The sequence below is a fragment of the Colossoma macropomum genome, unplaced genomic scaffold (assembly GCF_904425465.1).
Source record: "Colossoma macropomum unplaced genomic scaffold, Colossoma_macropomum, whole genome shotgun sequence".
Classification (NCBI taxonomy): domain Eukaryota; kingdom Metazoa; phylum Chordata; class Actinopteri; order Characiformes; family Serrasalmidae; genus Colossoma; species Colossoma macropomum.
In genome coordinates, this window is record NW_023494797.1 from 12,036,571 (window position 1) to 12,061,818 (window position 25,248).

General features: G+C 40.0%; 1 protein-coding gene across 9 annotated transcripts in view; it reads right to left on the reverse strand.

Annotated features, from left to right (window-relative positions):
- mtss1lb (MTSS I-BAR domain containing 2b) overlaps positions 1 to 25,248 on the reverse strand; it is a 103,884-nt gene that overhangs the window by 69,667 nt on the left and 8,969 nt on the right. For all 9 annotated transcript variants that reach the window (XM_036584304.1, XM_036584301.1, XM_036584299.1 and 6 more), the window contains exons 2-3: positions 13,766 to 13,827; positions 13,574 to 13,647 (exon numbers count right to left, since the gene is read on the reverse strand). In XM_036584304.1, the coding sequence (XP_036440197.1) occupies positions 13,574 to 13,647; positions 13,766 to 13,827 (136 nt within the window). The remainder of the gene's footprint in view (positions 1 to 13,573; positions 13,648 to 13,765; positions 13,828 to 25,248) is intronic.

Consider the following 25,248-nt stretch of genomic DNA (forward strand, 5'->3'; position numbering starts at 1 on the left):
CAACAGTGGAACAGCTTGGGAGAACACACTCATCCGTTCGTACCACATCACTCTCCACTACTCCTCAAACACTGTAACCGACCGCAACATTTTTTCCCAGTCGCTTAGCAACACAACAAGCAGCCAGGGAACCTCCATCTCTGTTGCTAAGCAACACTGTCGAGATCCGCCTCCTAATGCATTAAGCTGATTGGCAGCCTGGTGCAGAGTCTACCTGAATGATGTTCCGCCGTGGAGCATCTTGCGCTCTCAGAGAAAGTGTTGCTATTACGAAGCGCAGTGATCCATAGCGACGGGAACAGAAGTCGTGGTGGAGAAAACAGCTAAACCAGAGATTCTGATCAACTGATCCCTCTAGAAAGAGAGATTTCTTATTGTAGCAATGGTACTGGTTTCCTATTAAGAAGGCTCTGTCACAGGGACATATTATTCATGAAGTTGGTAGAACTTTTGCAGTAGCCACTGCAATTATAATAAGAATCCTTGGGCAAGAGTCCTAACACTAACTGTTGTAGATTGCTGTGGATAAGAGCATCTGCTAAATATGTAAATGTAAATTTTCAATCTAAAGCATTTGCACCACTATATTTTTCCATTATTTGAAAACGCCATCTGTGCTTTACTTACTGACAAATGGATCAACAGAAATAGTCCAAAATTTCTTGGAATGAAATCTCATTACATTGACATACATCAACGTTTAGAAGATGTTTCCCACCATTTTGGAGTTACGACGTTTGCTTACTTAACAACAATGATATTCATGAAGGACCCATTTCTTGGACACATTGAAAGGATCCTACAAAACGCAACAACCTTCAGTGTCGTAATGGCTGAGAAATGCAACCTTCCTCGTCTGTGTCCTTATCTTTGAGACACAGCTTTTGTGTTTGTAGTGACATGAAAATGTAGGAGAGCAATTTTTATTTAAAAATTAAACTCATTATAAATCTAAAACTTCAAATTTCACTTTAAAAGAAATGAAAAAGATCTTTTAAAAAAATTAAAAATACAAATTCTCCTCATATAAAGTATATATTTAGCTTATTACTATCTCAATCAATGCCCCAGTTTTAAACAGATCATAACATAATCCTTGTCCCTTTGAACTAGTTCAGTAGAATAATCAATATATACACATTCTTATAATTATATGATAAAAGAACTAAAAAAGAAAGGCAAATACAGGGAGACTAGTTGTTAACAACATATACAGGGAAAGAATAATAATTCAGGCTACAGAAATCAAAAATCAAGATGCCTTGAGAATCTGTTTATAATCTACGTAGCCGGAATCTAAATCAAATCATGTGGTGTCTAGAGATTCCCACCCCTTTGAGTGTCCATGGGCAAGACTGTATTCAACTGCCATTATAAGCCACTCTGGATTAAATCATGTCTGCTACACATGCACAGGTAAATCACTGCTCACATATCCAGAATGGTAACTTTCTAGGAGGCAAAAATGTCTTAACTTTAATATGTTAATATAATAAGCTTCTATTCCAAGTGAATTCTGGACTATTTCTGTTGGTCCATTCATCATGAAATGCTCACATAATGTAAATGAAGCCTGATTTGACAGCGGCGAAGCAAAATGTAAATACAAGTGAGTGAATCCAGCCCAGCAGAAGCCAACCTATAAGCTGGGCCAAGTTCACCCCCCGCCCGCATGGATTAGTCTATCATGACGAGCGCATTGGCCATATTGAGCTGTCAAAACCAATCGCAGAGATGGAATGGAATAAAACCGGGAGAGATGGCGCAGACAGAGGGGGAGGCTGACAAAATCCCCTGTCTGTGGCCGTGACTCGCACTTGCCCCCCACACGACCCTCCATTCTATACTACCTTTTGTGCTTGTTTTTCCGAAAGGCACGGTTGAGGTTGCAACGTCATAAACCTCCATCATTTGTGGGATGGAAACAGACGAGGAAATACTCTGTCATACATACACAGCAGGATGTCTCTTCCTCTCATCAGCACTTTCAGAATAGCCAAGGCATTCCAGACACACGTCAGCAACCGCACGCTCTACCTATAGGGACCAGAGCTTTTCACTGAATTTCTGATATCTCTTCCAGCTCTGGTCCTGCGCTCCGTTTCACGTCCCAGCGGAGTAGGCTCTCATGGGGGCATAGCTGGAGGGGCTACAAAGGCAGACATCTTAATTAGGACTATAATTCTGCAATCCAAAGCTCTGTTAATATTTCATCAGAAATAAGATGAAAGTGCCTTGCAGAGCCTCAACTGTTTTCATATTCCTCATATGCACTCAGGCTTCCTGGGAAAGGCAATAAGAAGCACAGAGCAAGAAACGGTAAATCTTGAGAAATGATTAGGCTACCACTTGGGGAGCCCAAATACACGTGAATAACAACCGCCGAGGCCACACTTTATGGGCTATGGGTCGGAATGATAAAGGACACGTCCCCTCTCGGCCATGTGAACCCAAAGGTCATCATGGCCACCGATTCTAATGGAAATCGACATTCCTCTCTTCTAATTAACGATCAGGGAATCTGGCGCTAGGTGATGACCAAACAGCTGCCAAGAGAGAGACAGAGACGAGGCTGTTCATCCCTTTTTATGGAGCATGACATTGAAAAGATGGGTCTCTTCATTATGGCTAGATGGGGATGAGTGGTCTTCATTATGAGGAGGACATGGATTCTGTGGAATATCACCCTCAAGAGCAGTTGGTGAAGGTCTGTTGTGAGCTGTTCTGGTCTCCAGCAACAAAAACACACTTTATCTTCCTTTGCTACTGGAACCACTTTGAGGATTTCAGTGTGCTTTTAATGCCATTTAATGATATGTGTAAAGTGTTCTACTACAGCAATAAGCCACTGGTGATTTTACCGCCATCATGCTAAACAGAGTGTTTAATTGCGGTAAAACGGCTTATTGGCGAAATACAATGTGACAAAATACACCAATGTTCAAAACAGAATGTAATTAACTATTATTTATAATGATCACAATTATTCTTCTGTCAAACAGTGTAGTTCATTAACAGTACACTACAGTTTACAAGCACTATAACGGTCAAAGATGGGGGTCACATTGCATTTTTTCTGAAGGTTTTTTTTTTCTAGGAGTTGCCAGCATGTTTTTGGAATGTTGCTTCTGGCTGACCGTCTCGCTGTACTGTTGCTAAGCAACAATAGCGTCATAAATGTCAATCATCTCTACGATCTAGCTCTCGTTCTGATATGTACAGGTTGAAAGTTCCCTCACACCCTTTTAGAAAGTGATCTGTTAACTAGCAAGTAGGGTGCTGCTATAAAATCAGCCTAAACTGTTAAAAAAGCTTCTATTTTTTAATATTTTGCTAATATCATATAGTTCAGGGTGCTGCTGTTATCGAAGGCCCACATTCTTTTTCATCCAATTGGTCAGCACAGTAAAAACCCCTCATGACGCAGATACGATTTTGTCTTTTTTCAACTTAAGCTCTGCATAAAAGAGAGCTGTGCAGAACACATGACAGAAAAATCCACTAAAAACAGTAAAAAAAAGACAACTAAACACTGTTATGGGTCTAATAAAGTTTGAAGGGCCCGTATCAGGGAAAAACTGACCTTTTCCTTAAAAGAATGTAGTGTTGTAAACGCTACTGAAATTTCAAAACATACCATTCACTCTCCAGTGCATAGACCATACATGAAAACTAACACAATCACAGTCCATTTCAAATTCACTTCTTCTTCGCGATGTCACAAAACCAACAAATTTACATTCCTATATCCCTCCTATTCAGCTTAGCACCATTTATTCATGCTCAAGTTTGTTGATGGAATGTTTCAGCTGGACTGTGTTTTGAATGAGGCCCAGTACAAGGCAGCCAATCAAAACATGGCTTATTTACATATGCAAATCTTAAAGGAATTGTAACAAAACAGCCTGTCTAATTCTGAGGGATTAGGAGAGAGGTGATGTTAAAAATGAAATATTACTGTTTTTGGTACATAAAACCACACAAATGTCATAAGAAGATAAGAAGGCCTCACGGTAGGAAAGTCAAATGCAAGAAAAACATAGGATTTCAGCCCATTAGGTGATCTTATAAAGAATGTTGTTGAACTACAAAGAAAAAGACAAAGTGACATTTTTTAAGAAACATAGTTCTTTCTAGTACTTCGTTTTTCATAAATATGCGAAGTGATGGCCTTTTGTCTTGTCAATTAACCCCTTAAATTCCCAGGCTTATTACATACTAAGGCTTATTAATACAGGGACTTCAATGCAAACTAGTTGAGCCATTTGTGGGTTACAGAATTGTGTAATAAAACTTTGGGCCTGTAGGTGGGCCCTGGCCATTTAAGGGGTTAATCTACACTGATGTAGATAAGATAACCTGAATAGGTAGAATCCAAAGCCACTATAGATCTTAAGAACTTTCTGCTCATTCTGATTCTTTATTGTAAAATGATAATAAGAATAATGACGCCAGTGGTGAGTGTCTGCCTGAAGGGGGGTGTTTAAGAGTGCTGATCTCCACATAAACTCTCTCAGTAAGAAACAGGTGCTCTCTGGGGCGGAGAGTGGGGGGGGTGGCATGGAAAGAGCTGAGTCAGGAGCCCTCTGCCAACGGGAGGTCCTAAAGAGCTACACCACCCAGCAGAATTAGAGAGCGCTTCACCTCCTCTCCTGTTGCCTGTAATGAAGGAGCGTTGAAGGGGAAAGTGCAAGGCCGGACATGCTTACTAAGAGTTTTTTATGGCTTTTTTTCAGTTCTTTTTCCTTTTGGCATAAGCGAGGCTAACCTCTAGGGTCTCTGACCGACCTTGACTCCATGTTCTGTTCTCTCTCTCTCTCTCTCTCTTTCTCTCTCCCTCTCTCTCTTCTTTCCTTACAGTGCCTCTCTGCTTATCCAAAGTCAATGACATGACACTGCAGTGATCTGACCCATGCATAAAGTACAAAACTGTTTTTCAAAACTTTCTCTAATAGAACCATTTGCAACCAGTGAGTCCCTTGAGTCGGTCAATTTCTCTTTAGAAAACAAAGAACTACTCATTTCAATCAAAAGGAAACAGGCACAATAGTGCATGTCTGTACTGAGACAGGACCATTCAAGACGCTGCATGCTTTAGTGCAGTGAGACACTGAGAGACTATGAGCCACTTAAAATGGACGGGCAAACCCACAACTCTGTCTTTATCAGTGAGGACTGCGCAGTGAACATTTTAGAGCTCACTCTTTGTTCCAGAGCTAAAACATGCTTTCATATCAGCCATAATTCTGTCATAAAGGATACAGCAGGTTGTCTATGCAGCAGCACAATCTTAAAAAAAGATATCAACTGTAAAGGTACTGACCGTAACCACGTCTCTAAAGAACCTTTCAATGGGCCAGTCTTTAAAGAACCATTTCTTGCAAGCATATTTTGTCATTTTAAGAACCAGCATGTAATGCAAATGCAGAAATGCTGAAAAACATGTTGGAATTTAACTTTTTTAACTTTTCTCAAAAGATGAAAGAACTGTATGTTCCATGCGGCTCCTGCTGTCTTGATGCGCCAATCAATAAAAAAAAGCCCAGGACACAGCCCAGTCCACTCAAGATGCTCCGCCTAGACCTATCTGGCCTGTGTTTGCTAACATGCCTGTGTGAACAGTAACACCCTATGCCTACACTGCTCACATCTGCAGTAACCCCCCCCACGACACTAGTCCACACAAACACTGACATGCACAAAAATACAACCTGACCCAGTGTGCCAGTTGCTGAGCTGTTCTCTGTGTCTGTGGAGGGAAGCCATTTTGCCCCCTGGTGTATGAATTAGATTTATGATGTTCATTACAGTGGCTGCGATTGGGCTCACGCAGACAGGCAGTAAAGCGGCGGGTGAGGCGCTCAGCGCACATTTGCATGCTCTCCCTTTACGAGCGCCGCCGTGCCAGGCTGTTTGGGCTAGACCCCTGCACTTTAATATTCACGCCTAGCACAGCTGTGAGCGCACAGACTGCCAAAGGGAAACTCATATGAGCAGCACTGAGAGAAACAGAGGAAACGACGAGAGAAGGCAAGCCAAAGATCGTCTTCTTATTTCATTTCAGTTTCCACACACGTATACAGTACTGTGCAAAACACAGAGACCAGCTTTCATTTATTTATTGGTCATTAAGTACAAGTTATTCACTTTTCTGAGGAGATTAGATATAAGATGATCCACTTGAATAAAGAAGTGGAAAGTCAAAGGAAAATAAATGAAAAAACAGGAGTTTCCAAAACTGAAGTTTAATATTTAATTAAATATACAGAGAAAATGGGGCTCCTAACAACTACGAAAGAGCTGGTAGACTACCAGACCTGTCACCATCAGATAAACAGCACTTAAAGCTTTCATGTTTGAGAGAGAGGAGAAAATCAAGCTGCTTCAGATTTGGAAAAATCCACAGGTGTATCTGTCCATCCTTCCACTGTGAGAGGACAACTCAACACTATGAGTCTCAAAGGATTTGTAGTTGTTAAGAAGCCATTACTGAGAAAAGAAAATGCTGAGACCTCATCATTATTGAATATGCTTGTGATTACTTGGACAGTCAGACAAAGAAAATGCAACTGAACTTTGGAGATGTGGAAAAAATATCCTTGCAGATTTCTTTGAAAAACTGAAAGCAAGTTTCCTGAAAAGAATGAAAACAGTACTAATGGCACTTTGAATACTGACAGATGTAATATTATATTTAGTTCTTGAGGTTTTTGTGTAATTTTCTGTTAAACTTAAACTCAGTAACCGAGACCAAAGATTCAAGTTGTCACTACATTTAATGTGACACTAAATTTAACGTGGAACTGCGTTTTAGGTAGCACTGAATTTAAGGTGGCAGTACATTTAAGTTAGAACTGAATTTAAGGTGGCAGTGCATTTAAGGTAGCAACCAAATCCAATGAACTTTGGATACCATATCAACCGGCTAGCAACATCTAAGCAACACTTTAGCAGCTATCAACAGACTACCACTATTTTAACGTTTTAACATTAATAACTGGCTTTTCCAAGCCAACTTAAAGTTTGTTCACAAACTTTCTCTTTCAGCTATAAAAAATGAAACAAGTATCTTTTCTTGATCCTGTTTTCCTCTGTATTTTTTACACAGATCACCACATGTTGGTCTTGAAAATGTACACAGACCATCCATACAGACTGTGACAATAATCCATGCCTCCTGGTGCTACTCTTTCTCCTTTGGTGCTTATTACACACACCTCAGAAAGCATAATGCTCCTAATTCCCCTTAAATGAAAGGCAGGCTGCAGTCTACATCACTAGATTCTCAACAGCTCTGCTCCAAACCAGGCTGCAATAATAACACAAGTGTTTTTGCATTACTGAACTAGCTTGAAGAGCAGCGCAGAAGAGAGGAGAGGAGGAGGAGGAGGAGGAGGAGGAAGACTAACGGAAGGAGGGATGGAGGCAAAGGAAGAGCAGTAAAACGATAGCAAATGAGAAGCAGATTAAAGGCAGTTACTGGCAGGAAGCGTTCATTTCCTTCCTCGCCACAGCAGACCCCCACTGAGAGGATGAAGGTCTGGAGTATGTGAGTGAGTGTGTGTGTTTGTATTTGTGTGTTTGTTCCCATTACACTATGGTTCACTGCTAGTCTGTCTATGCTTTTGTGGCCATACATCCACATGTGCTACTGAAAACTGAGATAAGCCATCGATAGAGCCAGTCAGGGATAGTTTACAGCAGTCAAGGCTAAATTCTAGAGATGCACAAAATAATGGCAGTCGATACATTATTTGTTAAAAAATTAGTTCTCTAGTGCAAGGAAAATGCTTGCATTTGCTCCAAAGAACAATGGTGCATGGCACCGGCCTTGAGTGCTTCTACATTTACAAGGCATGATGAGGTAATTAACCTTTTGGCTCATCACACAAGTCACAAGAAGCCTAACTAATGAGCTAAATAGCTAACTTTGGCCCAGTTTCCCAAAGGCATCTTAGTGTTTAAATCATCTTAACTGGTAGAGAAAGTGTTCAGTGTGATGCTCACTCTACCATTTAAGAATCATCTTTGTGCTAAGATGCTTCCAGGAAACCTCACCCCACTGATTTACCTTAAAACTCGCGTTTCTTGTCTTTGCTGTGGACCACAGCAGAATGTTCATTTCTTTGGGTTAAAAGGTTTGTCGTACTGCGTGCGGTGCAGGGGCGTCACAGAAACAGCCCATACTAGGCTCAGCTATGCATTTACAGCCAAAGCAGCCCCTTCAAATTAAAGCCAAGGGTGTTCATTTTGCGCTGCCTTTTAAATAGGCTAACAACATGGCTAAAGAGCGAAATGATCCTCATATGAAACAGAAAAATCATCTGAATAGAGTGTTTAATTTGACTGCAATAAGAAATTAAAAAAATAATAAAAATACAGTTAAATCACTGTAATGCAATGCAATCATTCATATGACAATTACTCATCAGTTCATGACAGAGCTAGAACAATAACAACTTTATTAACCAAAGTTGAACTGACACGCTTTGTTCCATATTCCACCCTGACCTCACCTTCACTTATCTTCACTCTCTCTATTTTGTTTTGTCTCTCTCTCCATCTCTCTCCACCTATCCCCTCCAGCTGCCCTGTGGTATACTCCAGACTGTTTGATCCCAAGCCGAACCGCCTCTCTCACTCTCCCTCTGATGTTGTTCCCGGGCAGGTTTGTGAGGTGTGTGGACGGTTGGCGAGGGCTTGTCCTTTGGCGTCCAGCACGCTCATCAATCAGGTCACATGACCAACAGGCAGGCTACAGCCCCCATGCCGCATTTGGCATGAGAGCGACAGAGCCATTCGCACCAACGCAAATGCACCAAAGGAGATCTGCTGGAGCTGATTGAAAAAGGGGCATTTGATAATGTACTGCAAGTAAAGCTGAGATCACTGGAACATCAGAGTGTAAAAATTCGTGTTAAGTCATGCAGTTTCTTGCCCACTTAGACCTCTAAGAGCTATCTGGGAAAGTACATGGCAGCGAGAGAACAACAGCTCATCTGTCTTCAGCCCATTCTAAGCCTGAGATGAGGTCTGGGCCAGCCCTAGGGCTCCCATCTGAGTCAGAGATGAACCACAACTCAAAATGATTCAGTCCAGGCCTTTTATTGGAAAATGCCATTTGAGCAGAGTGATAGTACAGCGCTCTGTGTGGACCAGCAGCGTAGGGCGTGCTAAATTCACAAAATTTCTACTTTGTATTTTCCCATAATAACTTAAAAATTGACATCAAATAAATGTGGTTTATTTGTACATTTTCCCTAATATTGCTGTTCATATTAGCTAAAGTTTTTGCAGAGCAATACATCCTCTGTTAAATAAAATTTTTATGTGGTTACCAGGAAAAGCAGCGAGCTTTTCATGGTAAACATTTAAAAGTTTAACATTGATAAAACAGTTTTTTTTTAATTTTCAAACACAGGAATAACTGAAAAACCATTAATAACCTATACTTTGTAGACATGTCCCTGACCTACATTCAGGAGACCAGCTGTGAACACTGTCTGCGCACAGATCTGCTGGAATCACAGCGAGCATCTGCGACAGTCCCATCTGCTGCCTGAGCGGTCAACATCACAGAAGTCGCCAGCCAATGGACTCTTTCTATAGAGCACTGTTAAATGTCTTCTCTGTCATGCTTGTGGACAGCCTTGATGGAGCCAACCCAGTCATTCCTGAGCTAGCTGTCCTCAAGAGCACACAAAGACAGGCTTCTCTCATCTAATTCAGTGACCTAACTCCATCCTGGTCAGCACGATTACTCTCGGTTTGCAATAAGAGCCAATAGCCTATACCCATCTACATGCTTAGCTGGTTAAAGCAATAGTCTGGCAAAAAAATCAGGCTTCAAAATAGCTCCTACCACCAACATACTTTTTTTAACAGTATATCACACAATGATGATTACTTAACAACTTTGACACAGTTTGAGGTAACTGTGTGATGATAAGGCACGCAGTTTGCTCAATGCTAATTCAAAGTCATACATTTATATTACTTGTTAGCTACATTAGCGTTATAGTTCCAGTGCAAAACTAAAGACTAGAGTTGTCACTATACTAACATTTTGGTAGTTGATACCAATTACAATGAAATTTGACTATTATTAGTATCACAGCAAAAGCAGAAATGCCATAAAGTACAATCTATTATATCATATCAATATTAAAAACCCCAACAAGCCATGCGCATTATAAACCAGCAAGCTTAAGAGCTGTGAACATTGACCAAACATTCTAAAGCAGCTGCAACATGCTGATGTCCAGAAAAAAGAACTGGCAAGCCCAATGAACCAGACTGAATGAGGGAGAACATTCTACTACCAGCAATCACACAAGTTTGATTTGATTTGGATCTGTCTAGTATTAGTGCAACCCAGCAACATCATGGCAGCATCATACTTCTAGATAAAAATTCTGACAATACAGTATAACTAATACCTGAAATGTTCTATTCGGCAAATTTTGCAAATTGGCTTTGAGCTCTACTATATTATTTTTTTTCATCTGACTCAAATTCAGTGTTTCAATAGGCTCTAAATGCCTTTTCTACTAATTGGAGGCTCAAAAACTGAATCAGTGCTGAACACAAATTCTGTCAAAATCTCCTAAAAGCCTCTATTCAGTGACAATGTAATGTTTGGACCAATCACAGTAAGGAGTAGTATCTATGTGCTCAGTTAACAGGAAGACAGCAAAAATGTATGATTAATTGACACTTACACATTACCAGGATTTTAGAATGTGACAGAATATATGTATTTTTTCCATACATAATACATTTATGACAAACTAACATGACAGTACATCATCCACTGAATAGAAAACAGAAAAATGAGTCCTTATCAGCATTTAACATTGCTCATTTGAAAGTAAGCCTACAGCCCTCTACTAATTTTGGCGTAAGTTTTTTTTTCCCTTTTGTGATTGCTTTTGCGGCTATCCGTTCATAAACTCTTACCAAAATTAGTCAAAACTCAAAATAGCATGTCTTTCTGGCTCCAAAAGATATCTTTTTTGCTTTGCAATGTCTTTTTTAAGCAGGTATAGGGCAGCAGCAGCCGTGCTGGTCACCAGTGTGGTTTCTGGTTTCTTTATTTACAGTCAGTAAGACAGGGCTGTAGTGCCACCACTACATTAACAAAAATCATATATATATATATATATATATATATATATATATGTAAACGCCTTTGCTGAATGACTACACTTGGAGTAAGAAGAAAACTGTGTACATGTGATTTTTTTTGCTATCAAAATCACTTTAATACCCCCGTCTTTCTTCTTTCCCTCCATCTACAGTTCCCTTACCCCCCTCCCCGTCTGCAGGGGAGGTAGGAGGAACCCCTTGCTGCTTTAAGAGGCCATACAGGAAAGCTCCAAAACCCTGTCAGCTCATTAAAGTCTCTGAGCCTGTCTGCATCTCTCTCACACACTTCCTCAGCCTCATATACACACACAGATGCATACACACACTCTCACTCACCGGGATGGGTTACTACCATAACCTGGGGCAGCCTAAAATGAGATGAGAGAAAAAGAACAAGAGAACTCCCCACAAAGGAGAAATGGCAGACAATTAAGGTCGTAATCATAACAGTGTTTTTTTTAGTATCCTTTTACGTGTGTTCTTTACCACTGGACAGCTTCCCTAAAGGATCTTGACTCCGTCTCATAACAATGACTGGCGAGCAGTCCAAAAATAACCTGACGCCCACCATCCCTCTCTCTCTCCCTCTCTCTCTCTTTCTCTCTCCAGCTATGAACTAAGGCTTTGTTCCGCTTCATACACTTTATCCATTTTTTGAAGACAAGCATAGCCTTTTTTGTCACTAGTAGCTAAATGAGCATAAGCCAAGTTCAAGTGTACCTCAAGGCTTGAATAAGTAGGCTGCACTTTTTAATCAATGAATATAATTATAACGGCTGATAAAAATCTTCAGAAGGGGATGCCAAAGACAATTAGGGGTAAAGTTAGTTTTTCCAAAAAGCGCAATTTAAGGCAGCACTAATCTTATGTGACACCACCGCATAATGTTCCATTTACAATCCACAGACTTCTAAACACATCTCTCATGCCCTACAGTCTTAAAAATAACAGCGACAGAAAGGGTTTCTCAGTGCAGCTCCATAGAAGAACCACTTCTGTTTCCCTAAAAAAGCTACGAACAGATAGTTCTTTAAAGCAGTGGTTCTCAAACCGATCCTCAGGAACTCCAAGATGATCCACATTTTTGTTCTATCACTGTGTGTTGCACGGTTGGAGCAAAATTATGGACTGTCTGGGGGGTCCCTGAGATAAACACTGCTTTAAAGAACCATTTTTATGTAAAAGAGAGTATAAAGAACGTCCAGGTTCAAAGGAACTTACACATATCTATTTAATTTAATATCACTAATACGGGGGGAAGGGCTTATGTTACATACTGGATTTTTCTAAAACTTTTTATCAACTTTTTAGAAATCAACTACAAATTCAAGAAGTTGTGATTTTTTTCAAACAATGAAAGAACTAAATGGCTGTGAAGTAAATATGCTAAAAAAGAACTCGGTGTATGATGGTGTAAGAAGTAGCAAGCACCACACCAAATGAACTCAAACCACCAAAAAGGGCAAGAAGACATTGTTTTGCTTTGGAAAGTCGTTTTTTGCTTAAATACTGACAGCTTAAAAAAAACTCAGTGTAAGTCTCAGCACCGCTAAAAGCAAGCTCATGCCATGGACCAATCACTGTTAAGGGGACGACTCAAAACGAGTGACATGGAAATTAGGAGTTCTGTTCAGCTCACACCATATAACTAATTCTGCTTTGAACCAGCCTTTCCTTTCATGCGAAGTATACTGTGTATTATATCGTCACTGTCCAAAGAAAAACAAGTATCTCCAAAATAGTAACTTTACAGGAGAGGGCAAAAACGTTCTTTACTTTCAATGTAAGTTAATGAAAAGAGATTTAATTCTAAGCAATTTTGAAGCATTTCTATTCATCCAATCATCACATAATGTAAAGGACAGCTGCTGAGCTCAAATGATGCAGCAAAGTAAAAATCACAAAAAAATGGAGTTGCATGTTTTTTTATTGGACAGCGACGATATTCTCTAGCATACACAAGCTCTGTAGAATCATTTTTAATATTTTAACAGATTAAATATGAAAAATCTAATTGAATCTTTTAATTCAATTGAAAACTGAAATGAAATTTGTATTGAACCTGAAATTATGCGCACTGTAATGCCCATAGTGTGCATACATATAAGCTGTGCACATGGTGCAAACAGAAACATATTAACATAAACATATGAACATAAGGCTCCTTATTTTTGCTGTATAGACAAATGTACTGTAGTAAGACACCACAGTAATGCACTGAATTAAATTTAGCATTTTCTGTATCACTACACTACAGGTTTTACCTAGAACTGTCTGCCAAAGCCAAAAAGCATTTTGGAACCTTCATTTCTAGGATTGTATGCTGATCCATCCACACAATACTTTCCAACAAAAAAAAAACTCTCCACTGAGGTTCCCTATGACATGATCCCGTTTTATAAATCCTCCATACACCACATCCTACCTCGCGTGTTGGTTGCCATGTCTGCCACCTTCTGAAAGGCATCCAGAAAGGCCACTGCTGCTAGCACGGTGGTTCTGTATAAGAAATAAAGACAGAAATGATGACATGAGCTTTTCTCAGTCTGCAATAATAAACGCATGTATAATGTCCTCATAATGACAGGTACGGATGTGAGGCACAAGGTAGTCTCACCGGAGCTGGGCATGCAGCTTGGTAGCCTTGGCACTGAAGTCCTCCCAGACAGGATATGAACACTGCAACAGAACAAAGACACCCGTTAGGCCAAGCACACTCAGTGTGTGGAGCAGCTTTTCATGTATGTGCTGATAACATTGTAATCTTTGAATGGGGGCTGTTATGCTGATATATCTTATAACACTTTCAGGGTCAAACACAGACCAGAAGATCAAGGCGGTGATGTTCGCATTTAGTGCTGAGTTATATATCATCTATACTGGTTTTACAAAAATAATACTGAATTTTAGTTTTTGTTACATTGACAAAAAAAGGTTAATGTATGTTATTTGCTTGGTGCTTCAGATAGTTTTAAAAGAACAGTTCAAAATACATAAAAACGAAATAAATTATAGATGTATGATGATATCAGAATAATATCAGAATTCTATATGATATTTGAGCGTATTTATTGTACTCCACAATAGCAGAATATTTAGGAGACGCTACTAAAATTTCAGCATTTCATTAATTTTACTGGAAATAAATATTTATATTTGTTTGTAATGCTAATCTAGGTAGATTTAGTCCAAATTGCTACATTTTATAAATGTTTATGCATAAGTATGTGCAGATATGTACATGGAAAATATTGGAAATTGGCATCGGCACACAATTTGCACATCAATGCATCCCTAAAATAAATAGTAATTTTTCTTTCGGAAACCTGATTTCTGTTTGGCTAATTTTTCAATACTGTTTAAGGTGAAATCTGTTGAACGTTTATGAGAAAAAACAACAAAAAACAGTACAAAATAATACACACAGAGCAGCTTTTCACATACAGCAGGGTTTCCCCATCTTTTTCATGCCAATCAAATTTAATGTTACTGTCCTTGGGCTTTTAGCCTGCTTTTATGCAATATTATAGTTCTTTCAATTAACAATAACATGCCATGATAAAATAATGAAGGATGCTTAGGCATACACTATTACATACTTTATGTTATCCATTCCATCATGATATCCATGCTGTCGGAATGAAACCTTTTTCAGTTTTTGACATAATTTGAAAATGCCTGTTGTTCTTTACATTATGTGTAAGTTTCGTGATGAACTAACCTAAAGAAACAGACCAAAATGACTTGGAAAAAAGTCTGGTTCCATTTACTTCCATTAAAAGTCAAGTCGTTTTTTCCTTCTTAGTTACCATTTTGGAGATACAAGGTTTTGTTCTAACAGTGATACACGATACCACCAGCGGTAAGTGCAGCGTTTAAGACTGGCATACATGCGAACATTTGTTTGGTATTACAACAATAAAAATGAACAGGCACATATATTTGCATTAGGATTGTTTGGCATAACTGTGGTTATCCCTCGTGTTAGGCTATTGCATGCTTTGTCAAAATATCAGCAGCATAAATTAGGCTAAAGCAAGCTTGCTTTATGCAGCATGGCAGCAAAGTTGAATGTTTTTGCATCATTTTTATATGACGACAATCACAAGTAGAAAATGGAAAATGTATTTTGCACTAGTGGTATGAAGCTCACTGCAAACAGCAAAAAATAGACTCAAAGCTTTGAATGATTTGACCACTTAATCCTACCATCACCGTTCACATGAAGCTCGATGTAGAAAGCTTCACTTTGTGAACTCAAAGGCCATTGCTAACACACAAGAGCTCTGCAAACGGTGCATTGCAAAGCAGAAATGGCGCAGTTCACCCTTCTGATCTAAAACGCACTTCATTCAGCTCTGCTCGTGTGGAAAAGCAACCAAAATTATGAATTGACGCAGCATCCTCACGACCCACTCATCCCCTCCCTACGACCCCAATGGGTCACCAACAATTTGAAAACCACTCGCATAGAGTACCAGTATTCAGACAGACTAGGTTCACTGACCATAACATATTTTGAAAATATCATGAGCTTGAATTTTATTAATACCACCCAGCAGACTGCATTAAAGCAAACACATGCAATTGATACTAGTTTTAAATCACAAAGCCAAGCAGAGCCATGCAAGACACAATCTACACACACAGACTGTGTGCAATGCGTAAAAGTGTGTGTATATGAGTGCGTTTGGGAGGGGGGTGGCATTGCCCTGCAGCAGGAAGAGGGGTGTCGTCCCACGATAAGGGGACAAGCCACGTACAAGGCTCTCTGCCTTGTTACCACGGAAACAGAGAGGGCACAGCACTTTCTGTGATGTCTGCTTAAAAGGGCAGCAGCGGCTCGACCTAACACAGCCATCAGCAAAACACAATATCAAAGCCTGAACACGATCACAGGAACTCATAACCTAGTGATTAGCGTCTTGTGTTGATTGGCTTCTTATTCAAAACAACAGTCAGTCCATCAGTAATTGCACCTTACTGCAGTCAGGGAGAAAGCTCAGTATCCACTGGAGCTGTGCCGATACTATGATAAATCGATGAATCACTATTCTATTTTTCACAAAGGCCTCATTTATGGATGTAACTTTACACATTTTCTTCAATGTAATCTTCAATTCTCTAATTATTAGGTTGGGGGGCATTGTAATATATACAGACTCATCTCAGTACTTCTTTTACTTAATTAGGTCTTCAAACAAGGTGTGTATGCTTTTTAAAATAATATAGTATATACAAATATTTAAAAATACATTCATTATAAAATATTTTGGAAAACTGTTAAAATGGGACAAACTATGCTATTTCAAACATTTGATTAATTTTTCTGATGATGATGATTTCAACATTTCAATGAAATTGTTACACACAGCATCAATGTTTATTTATTTATTAATTCATTTATTCATTCACACCATTTCTAAAGTTCAATCAGAGTCAATAAAGTAGCGTTTTGAGTGGTAACCGTTATGATTCAGTTGGCATTTTTCCGCATTATTCACTGGATCCTGGCTGGGTTTCCCAAAAGCATTCGAGCACAAAGAATATTCTTAAATGGAAGAGCGAGCATCATTTTGAACACTTTCTCTACCAGTTAAGATGATCTTAACACTAAGATACTTTTAAGAAACTGGGCTCCAGTGACATTTAGTGGGGAAATGTACACAGTACAAAATGTATTGGGCTTGGAACTTTCTAGTTTTTGAACTAATTTTAAATTTTCCATGCCATGCCTGTAGAGAAAATCTGTTTAGAACGCCCCATTTCCTAATATGGGCAGACATCACAAAATGATGGCCTAGTTGATAAAACTCAACCCTAATATCAGCCCTAATATCCTCAGCTAAACAGCATTGTTCTCCACACATCTGGCTTTGGCCTAAAACTGTACAAACGGAGCTCCTGTCTTGGCTGCTGTGTGCATCTGTGAGGCAGGGACAGTGGAGGTGTGCTTGGTCATGGTTCTCTTTGTTAGTGGTGCTAGCGTGCAGGCTTGGGCAGGCTTTGAGTGCAGCAGATCAGACGGCTGCGTAGCGAGGGGTGAAATTAGCCTCACTTGAGAGCACAGCTGGAGGTCAGGATTCAGCTCAGCACTCCTCACACTAACGCCACTACACACCCCCCCCCACTGCCTCGCCTCACCACCCTAACACCACTACACCCCCTCCCGACTCACCACCACACGCCTCACCCCTGTACCGCAGCCCCTCTGCCTTTAGCACTTTATGGGGTTTAGGGAGGTGGGGGGTGTCAGAGAGAGAAATAGAAAGAGAGGGAGAGAGAAAAACAAAGAACACCTACAAGGAATGAATTTGATATAAAAAAAAAGCTCTGACTCATGGGGATGAGAGACAAACAGTAAAAGGGTACCAAATAGGAAGAGAAGGGAATGATAAAGGACAACAGGAAAACCAGTAAATCAACACAGGACAAAGAGGGCACAGGGAGGTCAGTGAAGACAGCAAGAGAACAGCAAAAAAAAAAAAAGGAAATTTTAGAGGAAGTTAATGTTGCTGATTTAAGGTCAATATTCCTTAACAGTAACAGATCTAGATGAACGTCAGCCTCATGTCAGTTTTGCTCTTCCATACTGGGTGGTGGAACAGAAAAGAATGGCAAAAGACAATCGAAAGATACAGAACACAGTCTTTAAAAAAACCCCGTAATGCTGCCACTATGGCTTTGTTCACACAGCAGGTAAAAGTGGCCCAAATCCGATCTTTTTCGTTATTTGTGACACAGATGTGTGTCTGTGTGTCAGTGTGGACAGCAAAAACTCACTGAATCTGACATTTTCAATTCCGATTTGAGACGCTTTCATATGTGGTACTGAAATCTGATACGTATCCGATATGCGGCAATGCGACTCGGTCTGAACAGCCAGATCGGAATTCATGCAACTTTTACGTAAATCCAACTCGACATTCGTCATACTTTCACACTGCTGAGATCTCATAAACATTTGGGGTGATATTTTTGTGCAAAAAATTAGATGACGCTCAACCAAAACCCCTCCATGTTCAAAGAGATTTAGAAAGAAATGGCTCAATGCAGCCGTAGGAGAACGAGGCTGCAGCGTCAAAGAACAGTTAAAAGTCTGAAAGCACAGTTTAAAGAATCCGAGGACATGAACCAAAAAGTGACCGCGCCCTTTTTACGGCGAGCTCAAACACATTCTTTGTGATGAGCCCAGTTGTCAGTCAATGAAGCTTCATGATCGCTCCTGTGATGCTGGTGAAGATGAAACTGAAAGCTCTGGGAGTGACTGGTGTTCTTTGGCAGTTGTGATTGTTTACCCCTGGATGAGCCACGTGAAGCAACATGAAGCATTGTTGTTTTGCGCATGCAGGTCAGTTTAGGAGCTGATCTGTTCAGACTGATGTCGCATACAGGTCACATTTAAAAGATATTGTGAACAGTCAAACAAAAACATCGGATTTGGTGAGAAAAATCAGATTTGGGCCAGTTTTACATGCCGTGTGAACATAGTCTATGTTACTACTATGTTGATGTGCTGAGAATGACCCAAATAATAACTTGTCAGAGGTGGTCCTAGAGCTGGGCAATATGATGATATTTTATTCTTTTCATGATATCATGACAAACAATATGCTTTTCTAAGCATGTTATGGATATAGTCCATACTTAAAATCAAAGACCAATTGAACGTTAATTACAAAAATTACTGTTTTAAACAACACAGTGACAATAATAGTAGTGCACTGTGTCTGTGCATCAAATTACTGCAATATTTATCATGTAAAAACAAATTTTGTCATAAAACATGGCTGACAAATATAACAACAGATAAACTACAATCAGTAATTGTAAACCTACAAAGTACACTTCATTATGTACTCTTACCTCCTTGTTTCTACACTCATTGTCCATTTTATCAGCTTCACTTACTATAGAGATGCACTTTGTAGTTCTACAATTACAGACTGTAGTCCATCTGTTTCTCAGTATACTTTGTTAGCCCCCTTTTACCCTGTTATTCAGTGGTCAAGGCCCCCACAGGACCACCACAGAGAAGGTGTTACTTGGGTGGTGGATCATTCTCAGCACTACAGTGACACGTGGTGGTGGTGCGTTAGTGTATGTTGCGCTGGTCTGAGTGGATCAGACACAGCAGTGCTGCTGGAGCTTTTACACACCTCACTGCTGGACTGAGAATAGTCCACTAACCAAAGATATTCAGCCAACAGCGTCCTGTGGGCAGCAACCTGTGACCACTGATGAAGGACTAGAAGATGACCAACACAAACTGTGCAGCTACCGTCTCTGACTTTACATCTACTAGGTGGAGCAACAAGGTAGGAGTGTCTAATAGAGTGGACAGTGAGTGGACACAGTGTTTAAAAACTCCAGCAGCACTGCTGTGTCTGATCCATTCGCACCAGTGCAACACACACTAACACACCACCACCACGTCAGTGTTACTGCATTGCTGAGAATGATCCACCACCCAAATAATACCTGCTCTGTGGTGGTCCTGTGGGAGTCCTGACCAGTGAAGAACAGGGTAAAAAAGAGCTAACAAAGTATGCAGAGAAACAGATGGACTACAGTCTGTAATTGTAGAACTACAAAGTGCTCCTATATGGTAAGTGGAGCAGATAAAATGGACATGAATGGAGTGTAGAAACAAGGAGAGGTGTACTTAATAAAACGGCTATATTGTGGTAATATAATGGTATATTGGAGGTGTTCCTGATAAAATGGCCATTGAGTTTAGACACAAGTTTAACACAAGTGTAACTGGAATGCATTTTTGTTATCTGTATACAATACGCATCTGCTGAGTGATGACTAGATAAAAGATGGAGAATATGGGAGGCTGGAGTTCCCCAATCCATGAGGCTTCTTACACTCTGGGATGATAAAAGTGTCCAAGCCAAGCTTGTCGACTCGTAACAAAGAAAAAAGTTAGCAAAAGTAAAACAGAAACAATTTATGTGTTGACGTGTTTTTTTACGTGAGTAAAGTACAGCTGACTCTCTTCTGGTCACAATGGGGATGAATTTTAAGCAAAAGTATAAATGGAATCCGGCCAAAGTATATCCAGATACAATCCGCACACAAAATACATGTTAATGCAAGATGTAAACAGGTCCTCAGATCTAGCTGGATGTCATTAGTGATACACTGATACGATTTGCCAGTTCTGGGAACAATACTAACCTTATTAAGAAAAAAAGTAAGCAAAAGTAAAATGGGGGGAAAAAATCCACCAATTGTTTTTACATTTCTGCATAATTAAATCAATAAAATGTACACAAAGTCATCTGAAGCAGTTTGATGTAAAATGCTCCAATCTAGCGAAACCTAGAGAGTCAGAATTGTTCACAGTGGTGGTGATAAGTACCAGTCATCTGAAGCATTTAATGCAGGGGTGGGGAACTTGAAGGGCCAGATTCCTGCACAGTTTGGTGATTTTCCTGCACAAGCACACCTGATTCAACCCATCAGCTAATTACCAGGTTTGGCTGGTGCGCTAGAGCAGGGAAACCATCAGTGTGCTGGACTCTGGACTGGCCCTCAGTTCCCCACCCCTGTTCTGATGCCTCTGAAAACTCCCTCAAGGAACAGTCAAGATGCTGCCTGATGTCTAAAATATTGTATGACAGTGTTACAATCATGTTTTGGCCTGAAATTTACCCTTTGAAATGCAATCACTGCAAAGAGGTTCAAAGGAAAAATCTAAGAAAATCTTTTTTGGTTTTATCTCTGTTTTACCATTATCACTGCTTATAAAAACTGGACCCCTGGTTCTTTTCACCACCACTGTAAAGCAATCGGTATTTTCTCTACAATGCACCGTTTCACATCAAAACACTCTTCAACCACTGAATTATGCAGAAATAGGTGGAATTCCCCTTTAAATTAAATGGATATCAGTCGGACGTGATCAATCATCCATATTCAATACTGTGACTTTGTAATTGCAATTGCAAGAGTGCAAATTTATACACCTTCTGTACAATTTATTTACTGTATTGGTTATATTAGATTCAATGGGTTCATATCAAAATCGTTATGGGAAGAATCCTAGATGTCAATTTTGCTTTCATACACTGAGGAATGAGAGGAAAACAGCAAAAGGGAGATGAAACGGAAAGAGAAAGGAATGATAAAGGACAATAAGAAAGACACTACACCTGCCCAGGACAGAGAGAGCACAATAGAGAGTCACTGGTGACAGCGCCAAAGCAGCGGATGCATGGGCAGAGACACTGCGGGCATCACCCGTTTGATCCGCCGTCTCGCCCGGCCTGTTTGATGTCTGCTAATTCGCTCTCAAACCGGAGCGTGATATTCCCAGTGGAACCCCCCTCGCACTGTTTGAAGTGCTCTAATCTGGGGTACAGGCCTGAGGTCCAGACTAAGGGGGGCTTGTAGGGAAGAGATAAGGAAAGAGAGAAAGAGAGAGAAAGGCGACCCCCCTCCTCTATCCCAGGACACTCTCTCATACCTTATTAGCATATTCACTCAGATAATCCAATAGGAGAGCAGAGCAATCCCAATTATGCAAAGAGTATCGGGCCAGCTCGCTTTCACTCCCGTTGTTGCCCGCCTTCCTCTTGGAATTTCTTCCTCTCTCTTTCTTTCGTGACTTACCAAATGATCCACAAACAATTGAATAAGTACCTGCCTCGGCCGTGCGCTCTCCGCACTAAGAGATGCTCGGATGCAGGGTAAGGAAGCAGGCTATTTTCTGTTTAGCCAAACCAAGCGGAAGAAAGGCATTAAAGGTGCATTTTAATCAGGGCAAGAAAACAACCAGAAGGCTGGCAGATGATAAAAAGACAAAGGCATCCGTCCCATCAGGAGAACAAAACACAGACATTGTGAAGTATGCCAGCATCGTGATAAGCCCGAGGCTCGGGACACAACAGTGATTCTGGGAAGGATTATTGAATTAAATGGTAATGATATTGTTGAGGAGAACATAACAATCCATATTAAGAAGCATATAGATGGGCATATAGAAGCATACAGATTTGCTGCTTAATCAGTATGTCTATTGATCAGCCATGGACATAGTATTCACTGCACTGTTTGAGTAAATTAGTCCATTGGAATTCTAGGCGGTGTGTTCTAAAGCATTCCCAGACAGAGATACTGTATATCAATAATAAGTCAACAAGCACAACAAAACTATATATATTTTTTTTTTGTTTTGTTTTGTTTTGTTTTGTTTTGTTTTTTTGTTTTTTTTATGTCTGCCATGAACAGCCAGATATTTATAAATGTTGTGGTTTCGTGACATCACAAAAACAATAAATGTTTTTGCAGCTTTGGTTTTGGAATATGGACCATATGGACTGGTCAAGGTTTTGAAAATTTACCAATGTATACATCCTACATCAAACTGTTTAATTTCAAATAGACAGAAAAAGTTTATTTTCCATGAAACGGGCCCGTTAATGATGTGGATTTAAGATATTACATCAGGGTCTACTATCCTGAAGGGTAACTGTGAGTAGATCTAGATGAATGTCAGCCTTATATCAATTTTGCTTTTACATTTGACTATGAATAGTTCTTCTTTTGGTGGCATTCCCCTTACAGTCTTATTGCTCTTCATCCGTCTCCGGCTCCAATTGCCCATAACTGTCTGTAGCATCAGAAAAGACTGATTTTACAATCGCCGATCTTTCCAAACAAAGAGCCTCTCTCCGTTAACTTCTCCCGCTAATGAAAAGCTATTGAGCAGCCATTGCCTGGGAGCTTAAAAGACAAATTCTGTCAGTGTTCAAACGAGTCATTTTCATTTCTGCAACTAAAATGAATAGCTCACTATACAGCTTAATTTCTCCTTTCTTCCCTATTGATTTCAGTGGGGATCCAGCGACACAAAAGTGGATCCGCATTAGCCTAATTCCATCTCCACAACTGAACCAGTTCAGCTACTGAAACAAAGGCACCAATGAGGAATAACAAAAGGGGGGGGTTGGCAGTGTAATTTACACACTTAATGTGCACAGTACACAACTACGGATATGCGCTCCTCTAAATAATCCATCATAGCTTTAGTTGATCATAAGCTTTTAAGATGTTTTGAAGGGCTGGGGACAATGCAAAACATGCAATATAATTTTCCAAGTATATCACAGTATTACAGTATCAAATGATATGAATTATGCATTAATAAATGTACTAAACACAATTTTACTAAGTAATTGTACTCTAACCTAAAACTAGACAGTGCCTGTAGGAGACCTATTGATAAGTCAATGAGCAGCAAACTGACAAAACAACAGCAAAATGGAAATCTCCAGTTTCCCTTGAGAGCCTCCACTGTAACAAGAATCCACAAGCTGTTTGAACAGAGTGAGAATGAGAGGCTACAATCACGTATACACAGATCAGCCATGATATTAAAACCACCTCACTGTTTCTACACTCATTGTCCATTTTATCTGCTCCACTTACCATATAGGAGCACGTTGTAGTTCTACAATTACAGACTGTAGTCCATCTGTTTGTCTGCATACTTTGTTAGCCCAATTTTACCCTGTTCTTTAATGGTCAAGACCCCCCAGGACCCCCACAGAGCAAGTATTATTTGGGTGGTGGATCATTCTCAGCAATGCAGTGACACTGATGTGGTGGTGGTGTGTTAGTGTGTGTTGTGCTGGTATGAGTGGAGACACAGCAGTGCTGCTGGAGTTTATAAACACCTCAGTGTCACTGCTGGACTGAGAACAGTCCACCAACCAAAAATATTCAGCCAACAGCGTCCTGTGGGCAGCATCCTGTGACCACTGATGAAGAACTAGAGGATGACCAACACAAACTGTGCAGCAACAGATGAGTTATTGTGTCTGACTTTACATCTAGAAGGTGGACCATAGAGAGGACACAGTGTTTAAAAAACCCCAGCAGCACTGCTGTGTCTGATCCACTCGTACCATACATCAGCCAGAATTATTGTGCAAGAATGGTGGACGGAGAATACGTGGCCTTAATGTAGGCTCACATCCACCAGAAGATTCTACTGATTTACTACTCCTAGTATTCCGTACACACATTCCTTTTACATAATGTCTTCTCCGCAATTTATAGCTGGAACATTAGTTTGCCGTAAAAACTTCCAGGTGCTGGTGGTGATGAAATGTACAGAAGAAAACACTGCAGATCCTGCAGCTGTTTTCCTTGCTGAAATCCTTCCCAGCCACCGACTCTTAAACCAACAGAAACAGCACGCTAAAATGACACATCAGCATTCGTAAGTCCACAAACAGAAACTCTTCTGGGACAGCCTCAGCTCGCAGACAAAAGGCGCTGCATCACATGAACCGAAACAGTACACTGACAGTGCATCCAGTGTGCATTAGGTTTCTTAAACACTGCGTTTGGCAAAACACCACAATCAAATTACATTAGCAGACAGGCAGTAAGTTGTTGTCAGATGAAACAGAGAGATTGTTTGCTGCATAATTTATGAGCGGGAGAGCGCAACAATTTTGCTGCGCTAATGAAAACCAATACCATTGATGCCTTTAGCCAAGGAGCTCTGATAAAGCTATGGGTGTATCGGAGTATCGGAATCATATCAATACCAGCAGATGATGGCATAAAAGAAACTGTCGGCACTGGATAGATGTTTAGATTTGATTGATATTTCAAACTGATATTTACTTTATATTTATGTACTCTAGAACAGCAGAACATTTAGGTGACATTGGGTTACTGCGCTAAAGTATCTGTATTGTATTTCCGTTTGTAACTATAAAGAAATAAATGTCAGATTTCTCCATAATGCTGGTACATCTAGTCTCAATTTCTACAGTTTATACATGTTTATTTATCGGCATCAATATCAGCAGTAAATGAAAGATAGCAGATAATTCCAATATTGGTGCATCCCTATAGAAAAATACAAAATATTAGCCTGAAATGAATTTGTTTGTCTTCTGTTCTTTATCTTTTTTCCCTCGTCTTTGACTGATGAAGGGTTGCAGCCTTTGTCTCAGAGACCTCGATATGTCTTGATAAGAACGTCTCCTGAACTTGACATTGCGGCATGCAGACGTTACACAACAGATAAAACATTGAGCAAAAAAAACGTTGCTTAATTGCTTTCTCTCA